At 48.2% G+C, this 21,987-nt stretch overlaps 10 protein-coding genes and 1 non-coding gene across 11 annotated transcripts in view; 7 read left to right on the top strand and 4 right to left on the bottom strand.

Moving 5' to 3' along the window:
- The window catches only part of CNBA3250 (hypothetical protein), a gene marked incomplete at both ends in the record, with an annotated part of 2,173 nt that extends 468 nt beyond the window's left edge, over positions 1-1,705 (top strand). The window contains 7 exons of the mRNA XM_773232.1: positions 7-133; positions 174-244; positions 298-643; positions 695-847; positions 900-1,015; positions 1,061-1,074; positions 1,113-1,705. Of these exons, the coding sequence (XP_778325.1) occupies positions 7-133; positions 174-244; positions 298-643; positions 695-847; positions 900-1,015; positions 1,061-1,074; positions 1,113-1,705 (1,420 nt within the window). The remainder of the gene's footprint in view (positions 1-6; positions 134-173; positions 245-297; positions 644-694; positions 848-899; positions 1,016-1,060; positions 1,075-1,112) is intronic.
- A 220-nt stretch (positions 1,706-1,925) lies between these two features.
- CNBA3240 (hypothetical protein) lies at positions 1,926-4,319 on the top strand (the record flags this gene model as incomplete). Its single annotated transcript, XM_773231.1, has 6 exons — positions 1,926-2,117; positions 2,181-2,300; positions 2,372-2,485; positions 2,557-3,157; positions 3,230-3,639; positions 3,705-4,319. The coding sequence occupies 6 exons, from the start codon at positions 1,926-1,928 to the stop codon at positions 4,317-4,319; spliced, it is 2,052 nt and encodes a 683-aa protein (XP_778324.1).
- A 261-nt stretch (positions 4,320-4,580) lies between these two features.
- CNBA3230 (hypothetical protein) lies at positions 4,581-5,376 on the bottom strand (the record flags this gene model as incomplete). The annotated part of the gene is made up of 5 exons (XM_773230.1): positions 4,581-4,672; positions 4,724-4,826; positions 4,891-5,005; positions 5,058-5,256; positions 5,313-5,376. The coding sequence occupies 5 exons, from the start codon at positions 5,374-5,376 to the stop codon at positions 4,581-4,583; spliced, it is 573 nt and encodes a 190-aa protein (XP_778323.1).
- Positions 5,377-5,537: 161 nt separating this feature from the next.
- Positions 5,538-8,706, top strand: CNBA3220 (hypothetical protein; the record flags this gene model as incomplete). Its single annotated transcript, XM_773229.1, has 16 exons — positions 5,538-5,631; positions 5,682-5,827; positions 5,888-6,038; positions 6,087-6,157; positions 6,207-6,334; positions 6,383-6,469; positions 6,520-6,850; positions 6,896-6,999; positions 7,054-7,280; positions 7,341-7,551; positions 7,602-7,826; positions 7,880-7,949; positions 7,997-8,073; positions 8,116-8,198; positions 8,246-8,304; positions 8,362-8,706. The coding sequence occupies 16 exons, from the start codon at positions 5,538-5,540 to the stop codon at positions 8,704-8,706; spliced, it is 2,409 nt and encodes an 802-aa protein (XP_778322.1).
- A 101-nt stretch (positions 8,707-8,807) lies between these two features.
- Positions 8,808-10,158, bottom strand: CNBA3210 (hypothetical protein; the record flags this gene model as incomplete). Its single annotated transcript, XM_773228.1, has 6 exons — positions 8,808-9,470; positions 9,529-9,718; positions 9,774-9,884; positions 9,936-9,973; positions 10,025-10,046; positions 10,109-10,158. The coding sequence occupies 6 exons, from the start codon at positions 10,156-10,158 to the stop codon at positions 8,808-8,810; spliced, it is 1,074 nt and encodes a 357-aa protein (XP_778321.1).
- Positions 10,159-10,642: 484 nt separating this feature from the next.
- On the top strand, positions 10,643-10,738 carry CNBAt080. The gene is given in 2 exon segments: positions 10,643-10,682; positions 10,694-10,738. It is a non-coding gene; the product is annotated as a tRNA-Ser (tRNA).
- A 632-nt stretch (positions 10,739-11,370) lies between these two features.
- Positions 11,371-12,159, bottom strand: CNBA3200 (ubiquitin-60S ribosomal protein L40 fusion protein; the record flags this gene model as incomplete). Its single annotated transcript, XM_773227.1, has 5 exons — positions 11,371-11,430; positions 11,489-11,548; positions 11,604-11,695; positions 11,905-12,062; positions 12,140-12,159. The coding sequence occupies 5 exons, from the start codon at positions 12,157-12,159 to the stop codon at positions 11,371-11,373; spliced, it is 390 nt and encodes a 129-aa protein (XP_778320.1).
- A 432-nt stretch (positions 12,160-12,591) lies between these two features.
- Positions 12,592-13,719, top strand: CNBA3190 (hypothetical protein; the record flags this gene model as incomplete). Its single annotated transcript, XM_773226.1, has 5 exons — positions 12,592-12,813; positions 12,877-12,914; positions 12,962-13,191; positions 13,242-13,397; positions 13,463-13,719. 5 exons carry the CDS (start codon positions 12,592-12,594, stop codon positions 13,717-13,719), a joined length of 903 nt encoding a protein of 300 aa, XP_778319.1.
- Positions 13,720-13,782: 63 nt separating this feature from the next.
- On the bottom strand, positions 13,783-16,113 carry CNBA3180 (hypothetical protein; the record flags this gene model as incomplete). The annotated part of the gene is made up of 5 exons (XM_773225.1): positions 13,783-14,058; positions 14,117-14,853; positions 14,903-15,295; positions 15,342-15,626; positions 15,675-16,113. The coding sequence occupies 5 exons, from the start codon at positions 16,111-16,113 to the stop codon at positions 13,783-13,785; spliced, it is 2,130 nt and encodes a 709-aa protein (XP_778318.1).
- A 667-nt stretch (positions 16,114-16,780) lies between these two features.
- On the top strand, positions 16,781-18,691 carry CNBA3170 (hypothetical protein; the record flags this gene model as incomplete). The annotated part of the gene is made up of 7 exons (XM_773224.1): positions 16,781-17,005; positions 17,066-17,235; positions 17,278-17,536; positions 17,599-17,821; positions 17,871-18,000; positions 18,049-18,297; positions 18,367-18,691. 7 exons carry the CDS (start codon positions 16,781-16,783, stop codon positions 18,689-18,691), a joined length of 1,581 nt encoding a protein of 526 aa, XP_778317.1.
- A 1,237-nt stretch (positions 18,692-19,928) lies between these two features.
- Positions 19,929-21,866, top strand: CNBA3160 (hypothetical protein; the record flags this gene model as incomplete). Its single annotated transcript, XM_773223.1, has 5 exons — positions 19,929-20,027; positions 20,064-20,107; positions 20,160-20,789; positions 20,841-21,066; positions 21,108-21,866. The coding sequence occupies 5 exons, from the start codon at positions 19,929-19,931 to the stop codon at positions 21,864-21,866; spliced, it is 1,758 nt and encodes a 585-aa protein (XP_778316.1).
- Positions 21,867-21,987: the final 121 nt, after the last annotated feature.

Genomic DNA, 21,987 nt, shown 5'->3' with positions numbered 1-21,987 from the left:
GTGTAGCCACATAAAGCGATCTGTTTTAGGACTGCCTGCCTCCACAATCGAAATCACAGGCAGCCAAATGGTGCTTGTAATGAAGCTCTCCACATTTGCATGGAATGTACATGATGGAAAAGTAAAAGAAGAGGTGCGTTCGAGCATTTTGAGGACGGAAACTTACAGCGCAGGAGCTTGATGCCAATCAATTGGCGACGAGGCTTATACAAATTCCCAGCTTGGTCGCTTTCCTGGGTTATTGGTGAGCCATTTTGTAAAACGTTTCTTTGTTTTGAATAGCCAACGTTCGAATAGTTTTTTCTTCCCTTCTGTCCTTGTCGGGCCCTCCTTCGACTATGCCACGTACGACGCCCTGATTCACAAACGACTCTACAGTAGTCCACCTGCTGGCTCCTCCCCAGAACAGGCAAAAGCCACCAAACGCCGGATTCCATATGGCCGTAAGAGAGTGGCGTACCTTCACCTCGTGATCGGCTTGTTCTTTCTGGGAGTTTATGCCCTGTACGGCGATAAGTACAGTTATGAGAATGTCTTGAGTCCCATCTGGACTGGCTGGGGGTGGACAAGGAAATTCGGTTTCGTTCAGCTTGCAGGACTGCTAGCCAGAACAAAGTACTATGCAGTTTGGAGCTTGTCAGAGGTGGGATTACTACATTGACGGAAGTGCTGAACACCGCTCATTTCATCATAGGGTGCTTGTATCCTCACAGGCATTGGCTTCAATGGTTATGACCCCAAGACTGGAAGAACCTTATGGAACAGGGTTCGTAATATCAATATCAAAGGAATTGAGACCGCAGAGAGCTTCAAAATACTCTTTGATAGCTGGAACTGCCGCACCAACGTAAGTCATCTGCCTGCATTTGTTACGTGGCTCATTTATCATTGTTTTATAGGTATGGCTTAGAGATGTAGTTTACAAGCGAGTTACGAAGAAAGGAAAGAAACCAGGGTTCAAAGAAAGCATGGCAACTTTCTTGACCTCTGCATTCTGGGTAGGTGATTGCTTGGCGTGAGTGAGCTGCAACTAATAAGTAGCGACTTAGCATGGCATCAGTCCGGGCTACTACCGTAAGTTTTGGGTATTCTGGTCTTTGCTAATCATGCAGTGGCCTTCTTTATGGGCGGCCTCGTGACCTCCCTTGGCCGTCAATTCCGTCGTTATGTCCGCCCATATTTCCTTCCTCCCTCCGAAACCGCACAACCTGGTCCTCCAAAGCGGGTGTACGACCTCATTGGCTGGATTTCGGTGCAGTCCACGCTCAATTACCTCGTAGCGCCTTTCCTTTTGCTCAATTTCAAAGATTCCATCGGCGCTTGGAACAGAATGTATTGGTACGGCCATGTCGCAGTCATCATCTCCATATGTTTCATGTCGTTCGGTGGTCGTAAAGCTTTGAAACGAGGTCTAGACAAGCGCAAGCCCCGAATCACACCTAGCGTCAAGGTCTCGCCACCCTCACCGCCCGTTGACAGTACACCACCTCCGCCACCCGAGGACGAGATGGATAGTACAGACCTTCGATGGGTGAAACATGATCTGGACAATCCAGAGTACCAGGATTCAGGTGAAGGCGTCGCTATGGGAGTGGCGATTCGCGATCATGGTTTCCTGGACAAGTGGATTCAAGGCGAGGAAACCCCGGGTGACACGCCTGGTGGGACTCCGAAGAATGAGAAGGACGATCCTCTGCGAAAGTGAGCGGTTAGTGAATGAGGATGGCGATGTATGAAATATCAGTAGATGTAGAAGTGGGTATAAATGGGTATAAATGCATATTATACAAGCTTGTTTGACTTTCGTTTGTATGTTTGTGTGTGTGTGTGAGCTCTGAGCGCGTTTCTCGCTTTCTCGTTCATTGCTCCTTTATACTCCTCCTCTTCCCCCTCGTCTCTTCCCTCTCTTCCCAGGCGTTCCCCGTATGGCTCTCTCTCGCCCACTCCCACCGCACAGGAAGCGAATCCCCTCCATCACCCCACGTATTGCGCCCAACCTCACAACAGAGGACAATGCGTGGGACAGTCTAAGAGACAAAAGCGACGATCAGTTGAGAGCGATCACGAGAAATGATCTCGTACAAGCCCTCAGAGGCGAATGGGATTTGAAAGACAAGGTGGATCCTTTAAACATACACCGTGTTCCAAGAAACTCGCTGATGGTTAGTTTGGATTTGCAGATGGTAGGGAAGATCGAGATGCTGGAAAATAACAGAGACAAGCTTGAAAGAGATATTGGCGAACTCTCTAGAGCCATGGCGACTTTACAATCTCGATTCGATGAGTCTCTTAACGAACAAGCAAGTTAATCAGCATAGCTGAGAGGAACAACAGTGGTGCTGATTTATGTTGATTTCCTCGTTCGGTGCAGGGCCGTATGGAAGCTGACCTCGTAGAGCGCAATGCGCTCTTGGACAGACTGCGTAAAAGAGTGTCAGAGACTGAAAGGCAGATCAGGGAGGCTCAAAAGCGGTACGCTGACCAGGCGAGTGGATATAACGAAAACCTCGGTTATAGCGATAGATAACTTACACTCGTTCTTCTGATGATAAATAGGAAACGGCTTTTGAAGCCGAACGACGCGCCTTCCAAGCTCAGGAAGCGCATCTCCGGGCACGCATCAACTCACTCCTATCAACGCCTCATAAAACTGCAGTTGCACCAGCTATAGCTGCACAGCGACGCGAAGACGGTACTATATCATCATTGAAAGATGAAATTGCCTCCCTCAAACTGTCGTGTACGACCCTCCGGGCCAAAAACAGCACTCTCACCCAAGATATACAAGAACTTAAAAACTTGAATAACGCTCTACAGGAAGATAACGAGGCCTGGGAGTTATTTTTGAGGGAAAGAACACTCAATGGAGATATTAGAGAAAAAGATGGTCTCTTAAATGCTGATCAATTGCAAGACAGATATGAAAGGCACGAACCAGAGCCATTGAATGAAGGATTACTTCTGGAAAGCCCGTTAAGCAGACGGGGCAAAATAGCCAGTGATAATGGTTACTCGCCTCTTAATGGACGAAATCTGGCCTCTGAACTGGGTATTTTTCAAGAAGAAAGAGAGCCGGGGTACCTGAAAAAAGACATTAACACCGAGGGTATGAGTGCGGAAGTCTTCTGTGCCACCATCATATTGAAGCTGATCACGAGTTTCAGCATTGGAGAATGAGATCAAGCAACTTAAAGACACCAACAAAGCACTCAATCTTTATTGTTCAAAGGTATTGAGACCCTATTCACCCTACATGTACAGACACTAATAAAAGTGGCTATTAATAAGATAATTGACCGCATCATTGCTCAAGAAGGGTTTGAGCATATTCTTTCAGTTGATTATAAAACCGGCCCAGCTGGTTCACGAAACGTCTCTGCCATTCAAACGCCTCTCAAACATAATGCTGCCCCTTTTGCTCAAGCTTTTAATGCAGAAATGACCTCACAAGCCTCTGCTAGCTCTCAAGACTCTGCTTCATCAAAGGACAAGAGAGGCAGGCCGTTAAGTATGATAATGGCTAGAACATTTTCTGGGGCGGCCGAGAAGACACCTGTAGTTGAAGAGGTACTATTGCCTTCGCCCCTAACTACCTCAGTCGAACCGTCCAGGGCTACGGTAGCCAAGCAAGAAAAAAGGGTGGGTTTTGCACACCGTACCATCCTACACGCCAGTTTGCCGTTGCTCATCTTGATTTGTGATAGGCTCGCCGAGGCTTCTCTCTTGATTTTCGCTCCTTCGGCTTTGGTGGAGTCACGAGCCCCGGATCTCCCAGACCAGCTTTGCGACCACTTACGCTCGCTTCACGTGCTATCAGCTCAACTTCACCCCCCCTGCAACAAGAAAAGGGAGCCACTACTGGTCGCAAACTTGAACCTACGGAAGAAGATGAAGAAGACAAACGAGAAAGACATAGAATGGAAGCAACCCTAAAGCTTATGGGGATATCCAAATCTGCCGATACAAGTAATGTTCAGGATACCATGACAAAAACCCCTGACAATGGAAAATCACCTTGGAGCCGACTGTATTCCACTATATGCTCCACCGAACATATCTATGTCGTTGGCAACAGTAATCCAGCGGCTGCACAAGCTGCCCTCAAAGAGTATGACCGACGAGAAGCGGTGCGTATGGAAAGTCTTGCTCAAGGTAAATCAGAAGCCGTATATACCACACCGCCGGGAGTGGGAATACCCAGAAGGCGAAGTTCGAGCAGGGAGAAAATGATGATGAGTGTGGGCAGCGTGAATACGCTTTGGAGTATGGGGTCGTCAAGCCGACCGACCAGCATGGACATTACGAGGAATGGAAAATAATTTGCAAAATCTGTGGATGACCATCTGAACTGAGCTTAAGCCCTCGGTTCATTACGACGGTCACGCACCAAACGACTCATAGGGGATATTTTCTCCAAGGGCGATGATGACTTTTATGTGTATAATGACTAATAATTAGCAATTGCATATATGCATGGTATCCTATTTGTACATCCTTGTGATACCGTACCAGTACAAGTGATTGTACAAGTTTGTACTTGTGAAAGTAGTGAAAGCCGTGGCAGCTTGAGTTTTGGCACATTAATGAGCGGGGCGAAACCGTTGATAATAGCTTTTACACTTGGCCTCCATTGTTTCTTGATACGTTTCAGGAAGAGTGTCAATCATGCGACCTAGAACACGTCAGCGAGTCCGAATCTAGAGGGAAGCTAAAAGCAACTAACCTGGATTGCCGCCCCAGACGGACATGGAGGCCACAACTGTCCCTTCTGGGAGGACAGTGTTAGGAAGGATAACCGCCAAGTCTTTTATAACAACGAATTTCCCCTAAAGATTGTCTCTGCATTCAGACCCAGTCCATGACATAGATAGAAAAAGTAGACAGACGCACGATGATGCTTCCCTCACCAATCTCAACGCAGCTGCCGATTTGCGCCGCTTCAACGATACAATTTGGACCTATGTGGGTGAAGTCTGCTATCCGCAGAGGATAGAACGTGAACGTCCTGATTTGTTTGATCAGCAGCGTATAAGGATGGTCGTATTGTTAAGACCAACCCTTTGTACATCTTGCCTGGCGGCCTAATGACCGCTCCTTCCCCTATTAAACAATATCTCCCCACTGATATAACCACATGTTGGCCTGCGGCCGATCTCCTCAGGTCTCCACGGAGTATAGAGGAAGTCTGGATGATAGATTTACCGCCCAAGACTATATTTGTAGCTCCTGCGATGAGGGCTTTGCGTGATACCTTGTCTATGCAAGGTGGCGTGTGAGGCGGTGACGCTGTATTGGGAGATGACGATGCTTACTACCCGTATCAGTCTCTATGTATGTTGACCTGTCGTATGTGATTGCTGGGTCGAATGCGCCCATGACGACCCATTATCCTCTCTATAGATAGTATTATGATGGACTGGAGCTGAGAGGAATCAACAAAAACCAACTCGCGCTCGACGCGACAGGCCGGTCGACTGATGACGACAAAGATCTCGGTAACATTTATGTTCTAAAGTGACTCTACTCCCAAATCAAGCATGCCATCGTCCAGCACCCAGTTATCAACTGGCCATGCATCAGCAGCAGCGAGCACGAGTGCCATGGACCGTCTCGCGAAGGAGTTCCCCGATGGCAAGTTCCCGTCGTCTTACACCTGCCCAACTAATGTGAAACGCCCGCAGCCGAGTCGCTGGGTCGACACAAGCAGATACAGGCAAAACTGCAGCTGGAGGCAATGGAGATCCGGGAGGAAATTGCCAGGCTCAAAGCTGAGCTGAAGAGAGACCAGGATCCAGGCAAGATGAGCGTCATTCAAAGCGAGATCGGGGTAGGTACTCTTCTCCTACCATATAGGATGCTATAGCTCACTACTATGTACTCGACGAAGCAACTCATGCTTCAAATAAACGTGATCCGTGAAAAGGCTGCCGAAGCAGAAGCAATTGTCAAAGGTATCACATCTGACATACAACGTCTGGACGTTGCTAAAAGTAACCTAACTACGACCATACAAACGCTGGAGAGATGGGCCATGCTCAGTGAGTATTACATAGAAGGAATTACACTCGCTTACAACTATATACTAGGGCAAGCTCATCAGCAGTTGAGTCAGCTCTTACCTACACGTCGATATAAGGAAATCTCGCAAGCTCTTGCAGTATGCCCAGCTCAATCTTCTCGATGAACTTAGCTTATCCTGCAAATAGGCAGTGATGGAACTCCTTGGCCCACTTAAACCCCTCTCCACTATCCCTACCGTTTCTCATCTCTTTAAGTCAGCTGAGAATGACAGGAAGACCGTTCAAGAAAAAGTGGCTGTTGAGATGGATGCCTTGTGAGTCCAACTTGCGCTGTGGGGCTTTACTGACCGTATTGCGTGAAGCTTCAAGCAGGATCCGAATAAACCAATAGACAAAAGGACCATCTCAGAAGTCTGTTTGGCTGTTGATGTATTGGGTGGCGACTTCAGGTGAGTGCAATATACAGAACCAAGAGCTGGTTCTGACCTACTTCTGGAAGAAACCACATAATCGAACGTTACCTACAACTTCAGCTTGCGGAATACCGCAGAATATTCCGTGCAACTGACGAAGCCGGTCAATTGGACAATGTGCCACGCCGATACGCATGGTTCCGTAGAGTCCTCAAGCACCATGACGAGGAAGACGCAATGTTATTCCCCGATACTTGGCAAGTAACTCGCCTTCTTGTTGCCAATTTTTCGGAATGCACCAGATCAGATTTGGCGAATGTACTGGCCAAACAGACCCCAGCTGTCAATGTCCTTCTAGATGCATTGCAAGGAACTTTGGATTTCGAAGGAGGCATGTCAAGGAAATTCGGGATGCCGGTAAGTTGCAAGGCAGGTGCAGAAGTCTTCGCTGAGGCAAAATAGTTTGAGGAGGTTATTAGTCTATCGCTGAGGGGCGGAACTTCAAAATGGGTCATCTCATCCGTCTTTGATAAGTATCTCAGTGTATATGTGGATGCTCAAGATCGGTGAGCTGCCTGTGCAGTGGTTTGGAAATGGCGTGCTAACGCGCTAACTATTAGTGCCATCTCGGACATGCTTTCAGCATATCGTGGACTCAAATCTCGTTCGTCTGTCGAAGGCGCCATACAAGAAGAGACAGACGCACCCGCCCCCACAATACTTCCATCGTCCACGGAACTGTTCTATTTCTACGGTCAGCAATTGGAACAATGTGAAAAATATTCGAAGGGTGAAACCATGAAGAAGCTCTCACAAGTCTTTGCCAAGTGGCTAAGGATTTATGCGGGTGAGATACATAGAGCTTACCCTTTTAGGGTAGTAAGCTGACTTGAAGTCGGGCGACAAGACGACGTTCTGTTAGCAGGTTTGAAACCGGTCAGAAAGTCTTTAGAAGGACGAGACAGTTTGCAAGAAGTGAAGACAGCTTGCATGGTTTTGAATACAGCAGAGTATTGCCTGAACACATCTTTACAGCTTGAGGAGCGGCTTAAAGACAAAATTGATTCCAAATTTCGAGAGGAAATATCATTTCAAGACGAACGCCAAACCTTTTCCAGGTCAGTCCAACCGACGAAAAAAAGCTGGACTCCTAGCTGACATCATCTAGTGTCATGTCAACGTGCATAACAACAATCCTACGCGAGCTTGAAACAGCCTGCGAGCCCGCTTTCGCTGCTGTTCTCAAAACCCCCTGGATGCATCTGGAAAACGTGAGCGGCCGATCAGCATATGTTGTCGATCTTGTTGGGAGCATCAAGCAAGTTGCAGAAGCCGTCAGAGGGCGGGTGGAATCAAAAAAGTACATTAGAAACTTTGCTGACAAGGCTGTTGGGTACGTTCGTCGGATTATCACAGAGAAAAGATACTAATATATTGAAATGACAGAGTGGTCATAACGAAATTCACGCAATCGGTGATTAAAAGTAGGCCGTTAAAGAAAATTGGGGCTGAACAGGTAAGCACATTCGATATCCCTCAGAGACTTGTATTTATTGGCTATAGATCCTCCTCGACGTCCAAGCTGTGAAAGCTTGCCTGCTTGATCTTCCGGAACCTCATCCTGAAAATTCAACGACTATGTAAGCGGAATCGGGCCTTTCACGGAATTGACATACGCATAGCTATACGAAATACGTTACAAAGAACACAGGGCAGCTCGAGACTATGCTCAAAGTCATACTGGCCCCTGATGACCCACCGGAAGGTACGGATGGACCATTCACGATCCACACTAAGGCTAATATCTCTTAGGTTTTGTCCAGAACTATTGTCTTCTTATCGGGGACCGTTCATTCACCAATTTCCAAAAGGTAGGTCGGAAGTTATTCGTACCTCCTTGAACGTGAGCCGACACCCTTGTTCGACAGATTTTGGACCTGAAAGGTACCCCTCGTACCGACCAACAACGCCTGCTCGACATATTCCTTTCCGTCACCTCAACCAATTCTGAACTCTCAGACACTTCCTTCCTCACTCATATCGATATGGACCCCCCGACTTCTGTCGATATCTCTCGGACAGTTATATCACCAGTTGGCAGTTCAGCGTCACTGTTTTCTCCTACTAGTGGTGTTGCTGGCTTGCCAGGACTACTGAGGTCTGGCAGTACAGATGGTGCTGAAAGATCAGAAACGCCCAAAGCGTTCGGAGAATTCAGAAGACTGGTTAACTTTGCCACAAGAAGGGATAACATCAATACGACGCCACACTAAGGGGCAGCGACTGATAAATATGAATCATGCATTACATGCTTACAAATGGCTGTTTTGTTGAAATTATAGTAGATTTATGGCCTAGAGCACCTTTATTACTGTCATCGGCCTGTCTGTCCAGCTAAAGTTGCGCCTGCAATAGGGGCAGACTTATCTCCTCCCGGCCACTTTAGTGGTGACCCGCCCGCTTCTCTCGCTGGTACAGCCGCCGTTGAAACTCCCAAGGAAGCTGAGCCACCCCATATTGATGGAGTAAGTCCCGTTGTACTAGTTGCGTGACCAGCGCTATGTTTGGGGACGAAAGGTACGGATATATTTTTCACAGCTGCAGCCCCTCCCTTGACATTCGGGCCCTTGCCAGACAGGCTCTGATTTTGACCACCGAATTGATTATCCATTGCGATCTCTATGTTATTCAGCTCTTCTCTGGGATCGGTTGTTTGGGTAGGTGTCTTGGCAAGAGTCTCGAGGGAGACAAGAGAAGCCCTTGTAGCTTGCAAAGCGTGGAAAAGGTGCCAGTCCGGACCGGCTGGTGATGCCTTCCCGTCAGATCCATCTAATGGACTGCTGCCATTGAGGCTGTCATCTTTCTTTCCTTCATCCGGCTTTTCTGCCTGGTCTAAAGAGGAAGGTTGTGTGCCATCAGGTTGATTAGACGTCACAGAGGGAATAGAGCGCCAAAGTGTGGTAGTACGCGGATTGGCTGGAGGACGATTCTCTGACAGGGTGCTCAACGTCTTCGAGATGAGGCTCGTCGCATTTTTCTTATGCGGTTCCGTCAGATCAGAACACTATGAAGAAAACGATGTACACAAAACGTACTAATCGTGTAGACATCACATCGAACAACGTCGGACATTGATAGATCTTCTCATGGAGTATGAACCATGCGCCAGTGACTCTATCACGTTTTCCTGACGACTCAACTTCGCGCCTATGAATCACAAATAGGTCGGGAGGTTGAGAATGTGCCACGACGTATTCGAAACCAGACATAAAGGCATTAAGTTCGCTATCATAAACTGTCAAGCACAATGAAATCCACAAGTAACCGATGATTAACGTACACCTTTTCCTCTGCATGTCCATACGCCGGATTCTCTATGCGCCTTTGAGTTCGCAACACATTATTATTAGATTTCGCGTCCCAAAACGGAGAATATGCAAAGTAATCCATCCTGGATTTAATGGTCAGCATTTTGGAATGATCGGAGATGATTTCAACTTACGCTAGATCAGGAGTGGCTAGCGATCTTGCAGGATTGGCCTAAAAGTATTTTGAGCAAGGATAAGGTTGAGAAGACTCTAGTTATCTCACCGCTATAGCTTCTGGCCATGACCTACAAAGCAAAAAGGGGGAGCTGTTCAGCCTGTGCGATTGAAACACTGACGTATCCCTTACCAATGGATATGAGAAAGGTCTTGCTCAATTTCTTCAACTTGCTGAGCCATTATCGATAGAACTCTGCACGTTACGATTATGGGTGTAGATAAAGAGGATGCGTAAGAAGATGTGATGGGCACCAGCAGCAAACTGGTGCAGAACACACGGAGTAAGCAAAGAGGAGAGGGCAATAAAGGAAGAACAATTGAGCGAGACAACGAAGAGAACAACAACGAAGCGCGACTTTAGTACAAGGCGGACTCCTTCTGTCGTGCCAGAGTGGAGGCCGCTACGTATCATGATGGCGACTGCAGAAATTAAAATACCATTATCTCTCCAGCTTATTATTATACTCAAACTACGATCATTTTTCGCAGTAATGTCCTCCGTCCACTTGAAGCGCTCCATCATCCGGTATTCCGAAGAGTCTGCTAAATAAAGCACTCTAAAGATGGAAATCAATCCTTTATTTAGAGAAAAGCAGGAACAATCGTTTTCTTGATTTTGTGTATATGAAGATAAAACTGTTGGCCCATCAGGGAAATTCTTGCTGGCGAGGTCGGATAGCCCGGTTATTCCGGAACATTCGAATTAATAATACGAGATGTTCTGCCGCAAGGCGCGTGCGTTCGAATCGCACCCTCGTCGTTTCCTTTTTTGCTATTCAAACAACCAACATGTATGTGTCAAATCCGTGCTTCGTAATTCAATTTTTTATTTTATGCCATCCCATTAAAGAACACGAACAGCACTTTGCAAACGCAACTACTCAGTGGACTAGCAGCCAACAGTTCAAAATCGGTGGCCGTATTACGGTACTTGATTTCTGTACCAGGCCAGCAGCTGATGAACTTGGTCATGACAATTGTTGTTGAACTCAACAGTGCATACCATTGATGTACGCTGCCAGTGGGGGTTAACGGATCCTTGAATTAGCTGTTGAATATGTTTATTAATCTTCCTCTCAGCCTGTAGGCCACGAGACGAGAAGCCTTGATTTTTAAGAGATTCAAGTTTGTCTTGGCCACCTGATACCGCAGTTCTGCTGGTCGTCGCAGTGGGCGAAACACATCTAGCTCGAAGAAAACAGCAGCACAGATTTGACAACATGCACGTCCTGGCCCCTGCCCGGTACCTCTACCGAACGCAATCGCGATCCGACAGCCACAAGTTCCACGTCCCAGTCGTCCCCTATCATTGGCAGCATCGAGCAAAGGAATACATCGCACTAATGGTACCCCAAGGCCCCACTTCCAACACCAAAGAGAATACAAGCGAGTTTACTTCTTGAGGGCCTTCTTGGGTCGGATCTGAGAAGAGTGGCCACACTTCCTCTTTCGCTATTGTGACGTATTTAGTCAGCCAGACGACACATGTCACTGGGAAGTCAAAACATACGCAGTTGGTGGCACGGGGAGGGAGACGGGCGTAGCACTTTCGGCAGATTTGCTTCTCACACTGCAAAGATTGTCAGCCATGTATCCTTTCACGTCACGATGCAGGTCCAACTCACGTTGTACTTAGAAGCAAGAGCCTTGAGAGAGGGCTCGATGATACCACCTCGGAGACGGAGGACAAGATGGAGGGTAGACTCCTTCTGGATGTCTGCAAACGACACAGACGTCAGCATGGCCGTTACTTTCTGCTTCCAAACCCATCATCCCCTTCTTTCTCGGCTTTTCCTACAACACTCATCCGACGGGAGCTCAAATGCGTCCCACACATGGCCTATCCCCCTTCCTGCTCAATACGCTTCGTGCTCTTCCCGCATATCCTCCTTCTCGTCTCCCCTTTCAATGCCGAATAATACCCACTGTAGTCAGAAAGGGTCCTGCCATCCTCAAGCTGCTTTCCGGCGAAGATCAATCGCTGCTGGTCAGGGGGGATACCCTCCTTGTCCTGGATCTTGGACTTGACATTGTCGATGGTGTCGGAGGACTCGACCTCGAGGGTGATGGTCTTTCCGGTAAGACTGCAAATAATCCATCAGAACAAATTCTTCAATAGAAACGTTGTTTTTTTTGGCAGAAGGGCGAAATGGGGACATACGTCTTGACGAAAATCTGCATCTGTAAAACAAAGATCCTTATCAGTATTGACGAACTGGAGGGTTTGAGTCTGTAGGGACTACACTCACCTTGACTGTCCTGCAAACTCGTTAGTATTGGAAGGTGAAGGTCGAGTTCGAGAAATATGGTCAAAGAAGATGAGCTGCCCGCGGCGAAAAATCAACGAAACTCCGAGCTCCTTGCCGCGAGTGTGGCAGATGTGGGGTAGAGTTATGATTATGTAATCTGAATACCGGCGGGCACAGCAGAAGGCCGGGATTTTGATGTGGGATAGCCGGAAGTTGTTTGTACAAGTGACCAACAACAATCCATTCCCCGTCATTACGGCCGCTGCTGCTGCTCCATAAGTTATGCATGCTGGGATGAACAGACATAGATACGGACACTTCATGGTTTTACATCCATTGCCGCCAGCTACTTCTCCCAATCCCGATGCTCCTCCCATTGGTCAGACACGTATCCAAGTCACTAACCAAACAACGATGCTTCGCCGCATGGGGAAGGACCATATCGACCACCCCCGAGCCCCACGCCTACCTTCGTCCCCTCCTCTCAACCACCGCAGACGCCAAGTTGCCTGAGCTTGACAAGGTTATGACCCTCATGCTGAATCGGCCGGCTACTAAAAATGCGCTGACTGTTCAAATGGTTTCGGTATGTGCTCAAATAGTCGGCATGTCGCGCTGTATCATACTGAGTATTGAGCTCTGTACGTAGGAGATGCGTGAAGCACTTGCCACCTTGAATCCCGCAGAGTATGTCAAGATTATTCAGTTTAAGCTTCCCACTTAATCTTTACTAGCTCTCGTCTACTTCTCATACAGTCTTCCAACCCCTCTCTTTTTTGTTCTGGCGCAGACTTGCGTGAACGTCGTACTATGAGCCCGATGCAGGTCTCGAACTTCCTTGACAATCTCAGACAATTGCTGGCCGAGCTAGAGGCTTTACCGATCCCGACTGTTGCTGTGATTGACGGGTATGCTTTGGGAGGAGGGGCAGAGCTGGCTTTGGGGTGTGATTTGAGAGTTGGCGGTGAGGCTATTTTCTCCCTTATGGACATTGCTGACAGGTTGTTGCTTTAGGAGACAATACCAAGATTGCTTTGCCGGAGACTAAGCTTGGCATTATTCCAGGAGCGGGCGGCACTCAACGCCTCACCCGGATCGTAGGCATGGCCAAGTCTAAGGAACTTATATTTACAGGGCGTCACGTTCAAGGGCCTGAAGCTGAACGCATCGGTACGAATTGCTATCTATAGCTGGTAATCATTATATCGTATTCGTTGTGCTGACGTCCGTATTAGGTCTTTTGAACATTTACGCCTCTTCTCCTTCCTCCCCTTTCGAAGCCGCACTCATTTTGGCCCGTCAGATACTGACATCCGCTCCCCTGGCTCTGGCAGCCGCAAAACGAGCCATTTCATCAGCACCGGAATTGTCTCTTGAAGCCGGCCTCGACCTGGAACGAGCAGTCTATAATGGGCTGCTGGATACGGATGACAGACAAGAAGGGCTGAAGGCTTTTGCAGAGAAGAGAAGGGCAGACTTTCGTGGACGGTAATCGTGAAGTAATACCAGCAATTAAATGTAAACAATAATACATGATAGTAATACATGTATCCAGCTAAGCTACATGCTTTTTTGCACGCATTCTCCGTTCCCATTTCTCTGCTTCTTCTACCATTGTTAATCGTTGTTGCGTTTGGCTGTCTTCATCCGTTTCCAATACGTATTCTACGCTGGCTAGACCGCGGGCAGCAGATCCAGTGATTGTGGATTGAACAAAGTGGAGGTGCTGTGTGCCAGTTGATGATGAAAGAACGGGATAGGGACTGGCTTGAGCAAGGAAAGCGATGGTTGGTTGAGTGAACAAGGGTATATGGGGCATGTTTGTGTGAGGCTGAAACCAAGTCAGATTCTACAATTAGGTGCGAATGATTTTTTGAAAACAGACTCACTTCATAAGCAGCTCGAACTGCACCTGGTTGCCAGCTCTTGCCCAAACCCCAATTATACTTGCTGGTCAATTTCCCTGGCTCTTCGATGATGACTGCTTCTTTGTCTTCAACGGCAGCTTGGTGAACGTCGGCGTCCTCATTTTCGAGGGCCTCCTCTGCCGAAGTACTTTGTTCACCGTCTTCTACATCTTCCATTGTTACTTCGTGTGATAAACCACTCTTCTTGCTCTCCATGGGGACAGGTGCTCTAAACACGTCTGCTGTCTCTCCAGTTGGTTCTGATTTGCCCATCATTCCCTCTGTCGCATTCTCAGCAGCGAATACCCATCCTCTCATGGCGTCCACGCCTTCCAGCAGCTTCAACCTCTCCTCCCTATATTTTCTTAGCTGTTCGTCCACAGCTCTCGCCTCTTCCGCTGTTCTCAACATCCAATCTTCCTCTGTCACACCCGCTGTTCTAAGCCTGCTCCTCTTGTTACCCCATCCACTGTCAGTCCATGGATCCACGCCATTTCCTGCAAAATGCGTTGTAGGGCCACCAACGGTGTAGAATGTCGACAAATGGGCAAGAGAGCGGGAAGATTCACCAGGGGCAGAACGAAGGGCACGTTCGCTGTTCACATTGGCGGATGGGACATACTCCTCGTCTTGTACGATGGATCCAGGTTCAATGCCGTTCTCTGCACATTTGGCGGCGGCTTCATCCTCATAATAATCGTCAACGACGTGCCTACCATCTGTTCCATTGTTAGCTTGGTATAACCATTGGACAATGACATCAAGTACTTTTGATAACTTTAGCACCCATAACTTTGAAAACATTCCGCATGGCGACCATTGTCACTTGTCGGTGCTTCAAATTTCCTGATATCCGCCCGAGATCGATCAATTTGACCCGTTCGCCAGCGGTACACGATAACTTGAGGACCGTGGGGTAACGCCTGAGGAACGCCAGGGAATCCGAGTACCCACATGCTCGAGCGGCATCGATAGTAAGCGCATAAATGCGTTCGGGGTTTCGCCGTTCGACCGAGGTAAATGTGACAAGTTTGTATTCTCGATCGCCTAAAAGACGACCAGCAGCGTCGATTTTTGTGTCGCCTTTGGGATCATCCGGTATAATTAACTCATCGTCGCCAACAGTGTATTCCTCATTTTTGATGGAGACAGTGGCTCCCACTGCTCCCATCAGCCAACGTGATTAATCGACAAGTTCTGCACGTACTCTTATAATCGGCTGGAGGGCCCACAGCATGCTTTTTGGTCCCGGTAGATCTCCTCGCGGATTTGGGAGTATCATCCTCCCCTCGTTCTGCTCTCTCACGTCGGACTTTTTCCCATCTGGCCCTAGCAGCAGCGGCTGCAGCACCCTTGACACTGAAGCCTCCTCGACCAGAGCCACCCGGAATCTTTTCCTTCTTGTACGAGGAATCGTTTTTGTCGTCATCATCATCGTCGTCTACGGGTCGCTTAGGAGGTCTACCGCGTCGCCGGGGCGTAGTAACTGCGGCTATATTTGAATTAGACTGAGACCAGATCATTCGATCGCAAGACTTACCGGGAGTCGATGCTTCATCTTCATCTCCGTCCATCTTGTCATCTATAGGTATCTCCTTATAGCTCACACTTTCTCTCCCTCTTCTTTTTGACCTTGTTTCGTCATCTTCATCGCCCTGATCCAAATCTGTGTCCCCGTCTTCCACCGGCGCTTTCCGTTTGTTTGTTGATCCCTTTGGTCTCCCTCTGCTGCGCTTCGGAGGCTCGGGAACGGTCATGAACTCTTCATCGTCATCTTCTTCGGCGTCTTCAGCGTCTTCACCCTCTGCATCTTCCTCTCCGCCGTCATCTTCGACATTTGAGTGTGCGAGCTCCTCGTATTCTTCCAAGTCTGGTTGGCCTCGGCGGACTCTACGTGTCCGTGGCGTTGGCTCGATGGCTGAAATGCTGGCTTGAGGGGAGGCAACAGCTGCGCGCTTTCCTCTTGTCCTTGATGACATCGTTATAACTGGCGACACGTTTTTAGGTGAGATACGCGATATGAGTCACGGTATGCATGTGGAGAGCGCTCTGAGATGACAACAATCGCACCCGGGTGCTAATGCCGCCCATACAAGCGGCGTTACGCAGTGTGGCGGCTGTTAAGAAGAAAGGTCCGAGGCACGCCGAGTCCCAGATTTTAGGTTCCAAATCTCCGGATGACGGTTGGGTGCCTGGTCCGGTCCTGGTTTGGCTCTTGGCGAATTCCAAGTTTCAAGTCGGAATGAAGTTGAACGCGTTCCTCCACGTACATTCAGAACAATCTCCTTCAGCTCACTTCTTTGCACGCTCACCCTCCTTTTACATCACCGGCGCCGGCGCCATTCCTACTCCTTTCGATTACCCCGTACACGACACAACGGCACACACACCAAGACGAAGTTATTTGCTCCTGGCGACTTTGTAAAAAGCACGGTTTCTTCAAACTGCGCACGCTTCCCTGCTACTACTTTCTCCTACCGGTCTCGCACACGCTCTTTGACACTGAAAAGATAGTCGCTCTTTAGGCTCCTCTTCGCAATATTTTCATTAGCTTAGCTACGCTCCAGACCTTTAAACTTCTTCTCTCTCTCTACGACTTGGCTTCCCTCGTCATCCTAAACCATCCACGTACGCACATCGTGGAAGATGTGGACCAATGTTCTGTCGGTTTTCATCTTCGCAACCTTCTTTGCGCGCTCGACACGCGCCCTTTCATCATGGTACACAGAGCCAGGTGGCACACCTACGGGTTCGGTAGACGGCGATAAGGTGCGAGGAGTCAATTTGGGTGGATGGTTCATCTTGGAGAATTGGATGATGCCCAGTTTTTTTGAGGAATCAATTGTCAGAGATACGTATCTCAATGACGAAGTAGGTGTCGCGCGTTTCAAGAGGCGTTGGCTGGGTGAAAATTAATTCTTGTCTTCGCAGTGGTCTTTCTGTCTAGTTCTGGGACAGGATGAGTGCCTTGCAAGACTACAGCAACATTGGGATACTTACATCACTGAGGATGACTTCAAGAGATTCGCAAACTATTCTCTCAACACAGTGCGGATACCCATGGGATACTGGGCATGGACAACACCAGAGGATTACGAGCCGTAAGCCAACTCGAGAATTATGGCAATGCTGATAATTTGCAGTTATATTCAAGGACAGCTCCCCTATCTTGAAAGAGCTCTGAACTGGTCCAGCTGGTACGGTTTAGACGTCATGATGGATCTCCATGGCCTTCCTGGGGGAGCGAACGGCCAAGACAACCAAGGATACAAGGGACCGATAGAGTTTCAGCTGAACAGCACGAACATGGATAGAGCCATGGAAGCACTCGCAAACATGACACAGTATGTGACAGCAGAAAAATTCGACGGTGTCGTTAAAGCCATCGAACTAACGAATGAGGTGGGTCGATTCCTCCAACCTTCCATATCATCCCTAACGCTGACTCTGTTACCTCGCGTTAGCCTTACATCTTAGAATACAGCTCACGCGGAATGGACTTTTATACTTTGGCCGACTTCTACGTGAAAGGCTACCAGGTCGTCCGAGCAAACGAAAACATCATTGACGGAGCCAATGAAGTAATGGTCGTCATTCATGACGCTTTCCAACCACTCTTGAACTGGAAGTATTTTTGGGGAGAAGAAAGTCTGGGCTTGAACTGGACTAACTATGCGCTTGATACCCGTGAGTACTGGGGCCGTGCTGTTGTTGAATACCCTCTGACGGCCCATAGATATTTATGATGCCTTTGGTGGCGCCGATCAAAAGTCATACCAAGAGCACTTGGACACAATATGTGCCCTATCGGCCTCTATCGCTGAAGCCCAGCAGTATTTCCCCGTCATTGTTGGAGAATTTGCTCTGTGAGTGAACTTGCTTTTCAGGTGATTTTCGAGTCTCATATTATACAGGGGCGTCAACACGTATTGTGTGGATTATCAGTCTTGTTGGGGCCTTACCATGGACGAGGTCATCGCCAATTTTACCTCTACATACGAGGCATCTCTCTTTCTGCGCCAATTCTGGGAGGTTCAGTCAGATGTGTATGAGCTTGGAGCTGGATGGATATTCTGGTCAGTTCACCATGAGCTTGCTGGACCATGGAGTTGGACACAGTCGGCTGCTCAAAATTGGATTCCAATGGATCCTTCTGAAAAAATGTAAGTAACGATCCAGTTATCTATCTGGTTGAAGTGTGATACTCTCACTTACACGTCGGCGACCTTTAGCTGGCCCTTCGATTCTGATGCCTCGTCCTACTGTCTGGACACCTTTAACCCCTTAGAAGGTGACCAAAATCTCCCTTACTTCCCTTTGTACGCCAACAATTACACCAATATCGACATTTCCTCAGTTAAGCCTGTGAGACTGAACGTCAACCCCGCTTCCAACTCCACAGTAGCCTCTGCCACTTCGTCTTCTACCACTTCTAGTTCACAATCCTCGACAGCCAGTCCGTCTAGTTCTTCGTCAGAAAGCGGTAGTTTTTATACAGCTCCTCTACCGTCCTCTTTGGTTTTGCTGCTTATGGTGGTTGCTGTCAGCCACCTATGATTTGTAATTAGTCCCCAAGATCCCTGGCGGGTACCAGAGACCTTTGACATGTGATCCGTATGGCGCTCGCCTTGACAGCTGGACAGACAAGATAAAATATTCACAGTCTTAATACAAGGTGATGATCACTTTGATGGGGACAGACAAGCCGCCGATAAAGTCCATCGTTCAGAATGCCGTGGTTGCCTTTATTTTCCTTTTCGGAGATCAGCTGTAATGATGGATTGAAATCGCGGGTGAAATGCTTCCTTGTTTCTCGTGCTGTATCCAGATTTCTCCCAGTGATTGACTGGGGGCTCCACGGGAAGAGAAGCGGCGCGGTCCAACAGGTGTAGGAGTCTGGTGTAATGTTAATAACGCTAGATTATAAGAGTTTCCGGTGGGCCTGAGAGATATGGCTGATCAAAAAATCCTCACTAAAAAGCTAGATGGGTCCTGTATACTCACGGCTTCTCTTCCTCCTTGACCATACGCAATCATTTACATTCGATCTTTACCAGGACATCTATCACGATCCCTTTGCCTGTCCTTCTCTCACGCATCAGTTTGGTTTGCGGCATGTACTTTTCTTGTGATTCGCAAGCATTCCGGAGTAATGCGAGTATTCGGAGACGATATAATTTTTCAGATAGAGCATGGTGGCTTCGCCAATAATCCAGAGTTAAGTGGTATACTTGACTGACTACCGAATGTCATGTAGAACGATGGCAGCGAGAACATTCGTTGTAAGTAACCGGGTTACTCCCATTTCCGCCAAGTGCGCTGCCAATCATCACCGTGCTATAGATCACGTGACATGTAGTTCGTGAAACGGATCATCCATGCGTCGTTGCCATTTCTTTTCGACGCGGCAGGGCCAAGGGATCGACAATAGGTCGCGTACCTTTTTACTCTCGCTTTCCAGCAGATGAGATTTCAGCTGCAGGTTGACGTCACGCGTCACGGCTAACGTTTTGTGCCACCAACAGATGCAATGATGGCACTGTGGGAATGCAGCGCCTGCTGCACCTTTTCGGACCAGGGAATGCCAGAGCGCGCCTGCTGCTGCTGCTGCTGGCTTCGTGGATGATGGGTGCGATGCGTTGTTATTACAGAACGTGCTCGTTTCCCCGGTATATAACAAATAAATAGATCCAGTGGAGCCCCGCCCCGCCTCTTTATATCAGCGGCCACGCCTTAAACAGATCGCCTCCATACCCATTCCATCTCTGTCTCTCTTGCCACCCGTCCAACCACCATGTCAGTCTCGCCACACAAAAGCGGTACATTTTCGCCAGTGTCGGAAGGGGTGGAGGCATATGTCCTTTTAACCATAGATCATGCAAACGTCAAACAGGTGAGTCAACTCGCTTTTAGCCGTGCTGACAGGTAGGTTTTTGAGGGAGAAGAAATGGACTTGGCGAAAGGACAGCTCAGGCATGTGCCCAATCAAAGAGCCAGTGGCTGCTCTCACACTGATATCGAATAGTGTCCAATGTGTATCTCTTCCTATTCCACCAGAAATTGGCCACCAGACCGCCAATCCATTCGCACCGTCTCCTTCTGATCCTCCTGTACCAACTCAAGATTTCTGGCTCGTTCTTCATGTTGGAGCCACATTTGAGCTTGTCGCCACCCCAGGACAGATGTTCAAGCCCTATGTTCAAGGAGATAAAATTACCTACGAAATGACTTCCAAAGACATTCCGGGTGCTTCACTTCTTTTCAGTACCCCCTACCCGACGTCTGGGTCAGATTTAGAAAGCCTACAGTCGTTGGAGTCATTGCTACATCAATATGGATGTCTTGCTCCGGAGACTACGGCCTTGAGTGGGATTTCTACTGCACGAAACACAGGTCAGCCATCTCAAACTGCCCCTGACGAGCTTCGCGGGAAGCTTGTACTTGTCAACGAGGACAATGGAGAAATCATAGGAGAAATGGATCAGCAATTGGAACTCCAGGAAGATTCAAAAATCGCGCAAGAATCGAAGCTTAACCCCGTTGTACTCGATTTCGAGCAATTCCGAGAAGGCCAAGAAGCATTGAGAGTAAAAGTGAAAACGATCCCGGAGAAGGATTTGGACGATTGGCTGTTGAGAGGCGCCAATTCGTTAAGGTGAGCTATTGTAATTTTAAACTCAAAAGTAATTTGTATTGATAATGTCAGCCATGGAATTTTGTCATTTGGGGAATGGACGTCTCGGCAAATGCTGTCTGGGGCCGATCTCTATATCAAAAACACTACCCCTCGAACTGAGCCTGTACAATTTGGACCTCAAACAAAAGAGGGATTCTTGAAGGTTCACAGTGCCTCTGTCAAAACAGCCACTGTGACTAAATCGACTTTGAACAGACTTCATGGAGTGAGCCGCAGATATCTTGGAAGTGAACGTGTCTGCTGACGATCAGAAAGGTCATTCAAGGTGCCGTTGAGAAAACTTATACGCATGGATTCCAGCCAGCCAAAGATGCCTATCAGCGATACAATCGAAGTACCCCTCCTCTTCCTCCTCGACCCAGTCAAAACAGCATGGATAAGCCAAACATCCCTCCCAGCCGTCCCATAGGGGATTCGAAAGCAACAGATCTGACAAGCTCGCTACCTCCAGATGCGCCAGGCGCTCTAAGTGAGGGCAAGGCCATTGACTATCCTAGCCATTCCCAGTCATTGATCGCTGAAAAGGAGACCTTGAATCCACCTTCATATGAGACTTCACAGCAAAAGGAGGCTCAGCAGCAGTCAACCAGCATGGTTGCAGCAGGTGATCAGCCAAAGAAAAAACAAGGATTGCTCAGCAGGGTGGTTTTGGCAAGCGAAGTGGTACTCACATCTCTAGAGGCCACTGCCCATGATGTGTTAAACAGCGGCACTGTTGCAGCGTCTTCAGCGGCCGGCCACAAGTTTGGAAAGGATGCAGGCGAACTGACTGCATTGATCGGAGGATCGGTCAAGAACGTTGCGGTCGTGTATATTGACGTGGCGGGGACGGGTCGAAAGGCTATACTCAAGTCTACAGCCAAAGGAATAATCAAAACCAGATTGCAATCTGGCGAGACGGTTGAACTCCAGGCAGAAGGGCAAGGCAATGGAATGAAAGCCGGTGAAGCGGAAAGCAAAAACGGTGACATTGTTGTTGGTATGGCAGAGCTTGGGACCCAGACTTCAGGTACTTTAACACCTTCCAAAAAATAGTAGATGCGGAATTGTTGTGTGTTCTCTGTCATTAATGACCAAAAGCAGGTCTGTACATGTTTGTTGCACATAGTTATGTTTCCGTGACGATTGATAACGTTTTGTCGGAATGCACGCCGTG

The sequence above is a fragment of the Cryptococcus neoformans genome, chromosome 1 (assembly GCF_000149385.1).
Source record: "Cryptococcus neoformans var. neoformans B-3501A chromosome 1, whole genome shotgun sequence".
NCBI lineage: Eukaryota > Fungi > Basidiomycota > Tremellomycetes > Tremellales > Cryptococcaceae > Cryptococcus > Cryptococcus deneoformans.
Note: the sequence above shows the minus strand (reverse complement) of the source record. Positions and strands in the feature narration are given on the sequence as shown.